Source organism: Chaetura pelagica, unplaced genomic scaffold (assembly GCF_000747805.2).
Source record: "Chaetura pelagica isolate M959 unplaced genomic scaffold, ChaPel_1.0 scaffold10, whole genome shotgun sequence".
Taxonomy (NCBI): Eukaryota; Metazoa; Chordata; class Aves; order Apodiformes; family Apodidae; genus Chaetura; species Chaetura pelagica.
In genome coordinates, this window is record NW_009952263.1 from 501,021 (window position 1) to 509,742 (window position 8,722).

Here is an 8,722-nt window from a genome sequence, read left to right on the forward strand (position 1 = left end):
AGGTTAACGTGCGTCACTTCAAGAAATCCTTCTTCTCAATGATAGAAAACACCATTTTCCATTCTGTGATCTGTCAAGTGTGTCAGCAGAAGTCTGTTCTCCCTGGTCTGGCTATATACCGAGTTGAAAAAGCCAGAAATAGCTGGTGCTCCATCAAAATTTCTTGACTAAAGCTCATTTTTCTGTAGACTGCAAAGCATCCTGCTGTTTTCTTCGAAGATTTCACAGCTTTTGGTCATAGTTGAATCCAACCTGTGAGCAATTATGCAAATTCACCCTGAAAAATTATTTTTCTGAGCACAGGGGGGTCAGGTATTTGAAAAGGTACCTGAATTCCTTGGCAAGTCTAGGTTGTAAGTAAAAAGGGCAGATGTGTTGGTAACTACCATGATAAACAGAAGTAAGTATTTATCTGGAAAGGAGAAAAGAGAAGTGCTGAAGTGTTTTTAATTCGTGTCTACCCTTTTAGCATGAATCATAGCTGGCAATCAGGAGGTGATCACCTGTGCCCTGAGCTGAGAAGGATGGAAGCTATAGCATTGGAAGCTGATACCTGGAAATCAGACCTTAAAAACTGCTAGGAAAAAGAAGCATAAGATAATTAATTATATATTACAAGCTAGATTCAAGGCAGCTAGAGACAGCTTCTTGAAAATTATCTGAAGTTGTTAGTCCTTGCCAATCGTGTCATAGTTTGAATTTATTCATTAAGAACCTGCCTTTTATTTACATTTTAAACAAGCTTGATATTGGCAACGTGCTCCACATTTATTTGCCTTTTGTGTGGCTTTTCGTGCCAGGAATACAAGGCGTTGTGGAGGCTTATCAGAGCTGCCTTCCCAAGCTGCAGCTGTATGGGCCAACAAACATTGCTCCCATCATCCAGAAGGTGGCAAAATCAGCATCAGAGGAGACCAACACCAAGGAGGCCTCGGTAAGGGCATAATGCTGTGTTTGGCTTTTTTCTTGCCTTATGATGGATCTCTTGTAGGCCATCAAAACAAGGCCTTTTCATGCATGTGAGTCCTGCCTTCAGAGTTTTCACTAACTTCCCTTCACAGAAGGTAGCTTGAGTCTGTGTCAGCTGGAGCAAGCCCTTATAGCTTCAACAGTCACAGCTTTAAGCTCTTCCCCACTGTTCTGTTTCCTGCTTTTAGAGCTGATCTACTCTAACACACCCAGTTCTTCAGTGTGGAAACGTAAATAGCATGAAAAAGTTTACAAAAATTTAGGGGCCAAGGCCTGAAAGGGAAAGGTCATAAAAGGAGATGAGTTCAACTGATTCCTTGCAGAGACTACCCAATTTCAAGTCTCTTGCAGAAGCTGCACTAACAGGTTTCTGTTCAACTAGGGGATTTTTACAACAATTCCTTTGAAAACTACAGTGATAGAGTTTTCAATTTGCTACTACTGACATGGAGTATTACTTGACTTTTAGAAACGAGGAGGCAAGTCTGTTAGCCTGCACCTGATACAAAACCCATTAGGTTCTTGGGTTAAAAGGCTTAAGTGTCAATGGTGTTTTAAATGTACATCTTTGAAATGGATTCAGCTTATTTCTCTCCTTCCAAACAGAATGGGAGAAAGGAATTATGAGAGAATTGGTGAAAATATGTGAGCAAGTAGTTTTGAAGCATTTACAAGGGCAGTGTTGTTGGAGTGAAAGATGTAAACGGGGACCTGTACACTGAAGAAAGAAAAATGCCTACGTATAGGAGCAGAATAGAGCTGTACATTGGCATGCATCTCATCACCAGGCCTGGAACTTTCTCTAAGTTTTCTTCATGTGATGAACCTTTTCTTTAAGTGCTTTAAGGCAGCAGTGCCCAAACATTTCTGTCCATGAATCTGGCCTTCTGATTGTCAGTCCACTGATGTTTCCAAGATCTGGATACTCCAGTTCCAGTCCTAAAATGAGGAATTGCTATGTTTGAATTTCGATAGCCACCTAACCCTGAAGTGGCTCATTCTGTTCCCAGTGCTGCCTCTGAACTAGTATGTCATATTGAATAAGTCGCTTCATTCCTCTAAACATAAGCTTCCCCTCTTTCTGTTTGAAAAATAAATTGATTTATAGCATGAGTCTTCAAGACAAAGTTTTCTGCCTGCATGTTTTGTTTTATTCATGGCAGGAGGTGATGGACAGAATTCTGTGTGAGTTTATATAGCTGTGTGTACGTAAACTTTAATGATGTTTTGTGTGTTGGTATTGCTTGTGCAGAATGACCAAGTTCTATGATCTGTTGATTTTTCTTCTTAATGCACGTTTGTTAAATGACTCCAGATGCCTAAAAATTCAGAAAGGATCCATGTGAGAGTCACTCTTCTCCATTACCAAGAGATGTCATAGCCCATGATCTCAGTCCAGTCGGCTTTAGAGTTTTGGGAGAGACATGACAAAATTGCTTGCTCTCCTTTAGAGAATGAGAAAACCTTCAGGGGTCTGTATGAAGTGTTTGAAAATGGACATATTCCTCGCTGCACATGCCCTTGCTCTCCTCCCCATTACTCTGCAGAACGCAGTCGGACCTGCCATGGTGCAGTTCTTCTCCCACAGGCACCAGTGGATCACCCTCCATTTTGCAGATGGCTGCACCCATCCCACTTGCCTGTTAGCAAGGCTCCTCTGCAAAGTGCTGTCATAACCTCCTTGACAGCTCTGCTACAGGCTTGTAATGCCTCAGTGCCCCATTCCCCGCCTCCCACTGGTTCCCAAAGGGGAAAAAAAAGTAATCAGAAACTGTCAGCAGGAGTTATTGTGCAGCAGATGGAAAATAGGGTTAGTGAGGATCTCAAGACTATTCCAGACTTCCCAGCCAAAGTCCTGACTGTCCCAGTCCTAGCAGCTAGAAACCCTCTTTTCTACAGTGGGAATACCTTGGCTCTTTCCAGCTCCTGGAAATTACCTGAACTAGAGCTAAACTCCAGAAAAGGGGAAATTAGTAGCTGAGGACATTTGGATAGGAAATGTGCTTAACCTTTGAGTCACTATAGAGGCTCTTTTCTATTTAAAAAACCCCACAGGTGAGTTACGAGAAACACTTTGATACTGGAAAAGGGCAAGCAGTTTTGGAAGATGAACTAATGATGTGTTTTTTTCACTTCTTGTCCAACAACTTCAGCAATATTTCATCTTGCTGATTCTGACGGATGGCGTCATCACAGACATGGCTGACACCAGAGAGGCCATTGTCCATGCCTCTCACCTTCCCATGTCAGTCATCATCGTCGGGGTGGGCAACGCTGATTTTAGTGACATGCAGATGCTGGATGGTGATGATGGGATCCTGAGGTCTCCCAAGGGCGAGCCTGTGCTTCGAGACATTGTCCAGTTTGTGCCATTTAGGAACTTCAAACATGTAAGCTGCCTTTTCCATGCATTTTGCAGAAGGATGAATGTATGTAACACAGAGTGAATGTTCCCTGGGGCTGGGCCTGACTTTGGGTGAGCATGAAGTGTTTAGAAAGTCTCTGGCATACTGTGTCAGAAATTGAGAAAATAGGGAATATAGAATGAAATGTGCTCGATTAGTGAGATGGTGAAGGATGGGGAAGGGAGAGATGGGGCCAAATTCATCTGCTGCTTGTGGTGCCAGTCCTTACTTTCACTTTCTCCCTGATTTTAGTTTGGTTGCCCTCCCTGACTTATTTTTTCCCAGTGCTTCTTTTCCATTCTCTTTGTATCTGTTCTATTAGGACAACTGTGTTCTGCTTTCCATCTCTTCATTTCCACAGGCAGCTGTGAATTTGTACCCACAGTGTACTCCACAGGAGGGTGTTTCCTTATTGAAATGTAGGTCCCTAAGTTCTCAAATGCAAGACTGTCCACCCACAGCATCCTGGTTGTCTTCAAACCCTTTCTCTAAATTTTATACAAGAACACAACCAAGAGAGTGGTGTTGCTAAGAGCTTTCCTGTGCCCTCAGCCAGCTGTTCCTGTCTGAGCTCAGCACGCTGTAGGAGGCACTCTGCAGAGGAGGAAGGGACAGACCCAGCATTAAATTGCCAGATTTTAAATATTTCCTTTGTCGCGTACTTTTCTCTTCATTCACATGCTTTTGGTTGCAGCACCTGTCCCAGAGACTTTTTCAGCAGCTGGGTAGAAAGAGAGTTCACCCATAGAAGGATCATTTCCACACACAGCTGGGTTTTTCACAGATTCACAGAATTATTGAGGCTGGAAAAGACCTCTGAGATCATAAAGTCCAACCTATGACCTATCACCACCACATTGGCTAGACCATGGCACTAAGTGCCATATTTAGCCCTTCCTTAAACATCTCCAGGGATGGTGACTCTACCACTTCCCTGGGAAGTTCATTCCAATGTCTAATCACCCTTTCCATGAGGAAGTGCTTCCTAATATCCAACCTAAACCACCCCTGGTGCAGCTTCAGGCTGTGCCCTCTCATCCTGTCACTTGTTGCCTACAACCTACTACAACGTCCCTACAGGTTATGGTAGAGAGTGATAAGGTCCCCCTTGAGTCTCCTCAACTCCAGGCTAAGCAACCCCAGCTCCCTCAGCCTGTCGTTGTAAGACTAGTCCCTTCACCAGCCTCATTTCTCTAAGGGTCCTTTTATTCCATATGGAGGCATGGAATGGCCACCGTGTTCCTCTGTGATGCTGATCACATCCCTTTCCCTCTGTTTTTCCATCTTTCTCTCCCTTCCTTCCCTTCGTTCCTTCTGTTATATTTAAGTGCTTATTGAGGCTGTTTTTTTCCTCACCTCAGTGTCTAGGAAGGATATCCTTGGTATTTGATTTGAAAATGTCTTTACCCCACTTATTTTCCTCATGAGATTGCCTTTGCCAATCTGTTCCCATACACCACGGATGCTTAGAACTGGATATGTCACCCAGAAGTTTTCAATTCTGGGTTGGTTTTGGTCTGCATATGAGTTTGCAGTTTCTTTTGTTTTTCCTGGCTTTTTGTTACCACAGGAGACATTTTTTCCTTCATTTTATTTTCCTCTTCTAAAGAGTTGTTCTTTTTTCTCACTTCAAAATACAATTTTGTCTTAGATCTAGATGTTGTCTTAGACCATATTTGTCTTAGCTCTAGATGCACTTTCACAAACTCCACTGAGGAATAAGAGAAATAAATTTGTTCCTCTTTTCCCTCTGCCTTTGTGCACACAATGGATCCTCATAGGAGGGAATTACAACTCACCTTTGCTATCAGTTTGGTGACATTATGCCAAATGGCTTCAGATTTGCCACTAAATTGTAGCTGCATACATTTCTATGGTGACAGTGCCATTCAGTCACCTATCTGCTGGAAAAAAAGTATGAGCACAACAGCTCATAGCTCGTGATTCAACTTCATCAAATAATCACAAGTGTGTAGTGGTGCACTGTAGTCTATTGTAAAAGTGTTGAGGGACAAGTTATTTATGGGCTAGTGCTAGACCTACTTTCAATTAGTTGAAAACATGTTTCTGCAAGGAACTGCGTTTGTTATTTTTAGTTTGTTATTTTTAGTTTCATTTTGTGATTTTATAACTAAGTTGAAATCATCCTTGATTTAATAGATTAATGCTGACAGTGGCAGTTCTGGGCACTGAGTATGTTGTGCCTCTGGTGTTAACTTCTGAGCGAGTCTATGTGAGATTTTAATTGCCGGCATTGATCAAAGGACATGCATATATTATTTTTAGCTGGTTTAGATTAATTTCCCCAGTATTGGTAAAGGATAGCAATCTTAAAAATGTGTTGCTCTTGTTTAATAGCAATATTTTTCTCCCCCCTTCTCTCAGTAGCAGAGATAACATAGAGATAGATGATGTATTTCCTGTATCAGAAAAGTCAGTCTTTTTTATGCAACTTCTTATTTACTGATCTTTCAGTGTTTCAAAAAAAAGTCAGTGCACTGGATGAGTGCCCATAACAACAGGCACTTCTGGGTGAATTTCTTTATTGTCGTATCCCAAATATCTCTCTCTCAGAACAAAGTGACATTCACTTGCTTACTTATCCTCAGCACAAACAAAAGACCATGCCTCTTGCATCAACTAGTCAAATAATTTTTAGAGGGAAAAATTATTCAAACTTCTTTTTCCCCATAGAGAAATGAGGATTTAACACACTTGGGAGATTTTTGTCAGATCAGTTCTAATCAAACACAAGGATTACCATAAATCAGCATATTACATTCGACAGCTTTAAGTAAAAGATGTATTTAGTTAATAATCATATCCCTTTTATCAGTGTACCTTGTGTTTAGTTTTGATATTTAGGTTGTTCAACTATTAAAGTAGGAAAAAATGCTGAAGGATCTTTTTAGAAAGACTACAAATCAAGTTGTATAAGGTTCATAGGGATTTTTGAGAAATCAAGTATTTATTTCTGCCTAAATCTATACTAGTGATGTAGAGAGGGAAGAAAATGGTTTTTTGTGAGCAATTATTTTTTGTTTTGCAGGAAAAATAAATCAAAATTCATTTGGAATCAACCCAAACTTTTTTTTTTTTTTTCATTACTTCAATTCTTACATCAGCTTGGAACTCCAAATTTCATATCTATCCAAAGAGATCAAAAATAATCTATCCAAAAGCAGCCACTGTGAGAAAACTGAAAGAAGGGAGAAGGAAGTTGTAAAAATAACCTGTCAAGTGAATCCCTTTTATTTTATGTTTGACTTTGGAGAAGGTTCTGATCCTGCATAGTGCTCATACAAGCAGCTAACACACTGCAATTAGTGACAATTATTCACATACCTAAAATCTCATGCTACTTGAATGTTTTACTGGGTAAAGACCCAATGTAGACAGAAAGCTTTATTACAGTGGTTTCATTTTCTACATAATGTAGTGTATCAGCAGTGCTTCAGTAAAGTATCTTACCTTTTTGACTCTCTCTTTAAGGAATATCTTTGAAGCTATCAAAATAATAATAATAATTGTAGTGATTCTTGGCAAATCCTGTAGTTGAAGAGGCTTGATAAAATCAAGGTAATCATTACTGCTTAAAAAAATGTCCCACTGGATGGTGGGTGGCATGTGCAATTCACTACAGGAGAACATAACAAACAAAGGGAACATATTTTCCCTGAACCTAAGTGAATTTCTTTTCTCTGTAACAATCACCATCCTAGCAATGTGAGTGTCCTTCACCTGAAACTGTAGAACAGTAATGCTCACAATCACTGAAATGTAGTTGAAGAAAATCACCTGTCTCAACCCACTCACAGTCATATTTTAAGAGCTGAAATTCTGTGCCTTTAGGATGCATGATATATTTGCTGTGCACAAATCTGATGCCACAGGTACATTGTATTCCACTCTGCATTGTATTTAATCACAAGGGCTAACAACTGTGACTTAATGACACATTTATCACCAATGAGTGTGGAAAGCACAGCTCTTAACCAATGCAAGGAGCAATGTTTTGCACTATGCATTGTAATTAAAGATTAAGCATGGTGATGCTATAGAACTGAATCAACAATCATTTTTAATGTACACCAATTATCATCACAGGGAATTATCTTCCTGCTGCTGGATGATTAAGTTGTTGTGTACTGTTGAGAACTATTCATATTGAGGTGTTTATTGCTAGGATGCTCTTCAAGCATAGCAGCTAAACAGCAAAGAAAAGGTTACAGTAAGACATTAATCTACCACCTGTGTTAAAAACCCAGCACAGGTAACCCTTAGACAGTACTGATGAACTGGGGCTGGTGTTTAGCTCAGAAGTTACTGGGTCTGATTCTTCCTTATACAAATGCTGCTTTGCACCAGCTGGTCTAGAAGTGGTGCTTGACCACCACAAAAATACTTGAGGTACAGGTGGCCCAAATCATCAGACAGGAAATCGCCCCTTAACCCTGGATTTGGGATGCGCTGTGCTGGAAAGAGCCACAGGACATCACCAGCATGATAAAACTCTGTAAAGCCACAGCTGTCCAAGCTCAGACTGGAGTGTGGAGCCAAGCCAGCTACCCCAGGCCACACGTTGCCTGTGAGCCCATGGGTACAGTAAGTGTGTTGGCTTAAACCTCAGTAAAAGGTTTTGTTTTGTTTTGTTTTTTTTACTTTACATGCATGCTGGGCAAGGAGCTCGTAGCTCAGTTGACTCCTCAAGCAGCAGTGAGTCAGCCACGCACGTGAGCCCTGACAGTGCCTGTTGTGAAGGGCTGACCCTTTGTTCAGGAAGAATGGATGTGGCATCAGAAGAGAGAGGAGCGGCCATGGAAGGATGATGCAGAGATGAGCGTTGGCCCAATGTTCAGGCACATGAACTACACATGATCCAGAGAAGCTGGGGGCAAGTGCTCCTGTCCATCGTTTTTAAAGATAGAGCAGAGTGAACTTCCCTGATTGCCAGGGCTTGTGTGTGCTGTGATGTAAATCCCCACTCCCTGTTTTTACCCTTTATGTAAGCTAAGATGGCACAGAGGCAGCCTAAGTTATACACAGCTTTGTCACACTGAGATTTAAAGAAACCAAACAATAATTTTCTGCAGCAACATAGAAATCAGCCATTAGCCTGACTCCAAGGGGTATTTTTCTGGCTGATTTAAGAGCAAACAGGTTTAGGCAAGAACAGGGAAACTGTGGAAAACCATGCTTTTCACTATGAAGGATTAAAATAAATGAGTGGTTTTACTGTGTAACACCTGAGAACAGTTGTTGTGCTGTCACATAAAGTAAGGGCTCTGCTTTGCCAGTTTGTTCATGCTGAAATGTTCCAGGCTTTTTCAGCTGCACAAATATTTTGG

General features: G+C 41.0%; 1 protein-coding gene across 1 annotated transcript in view; it reads left to right on the forward strand.

Moving 5' to 3' along the window:
- The window catches only part of CPNE4 (copine IV), a 182,017-nt gene that overhangs the window by 171,231 nt on the left and 2,064 nt on the right, over nt 1–8,722 (forward strand). The window contains exons 13-14 of the mRNA XM_010007483.1: nt 801–934; nt 3,123–3,359. Coding sequence (XP_010005785.1) covers nt 801–934; nt 3,123–3,359 — 371 coding nt within the window. The remainder of the gene's footprint in view (nt 1–800; nt 935–3,122; nt 3,360–8,722) is intronic.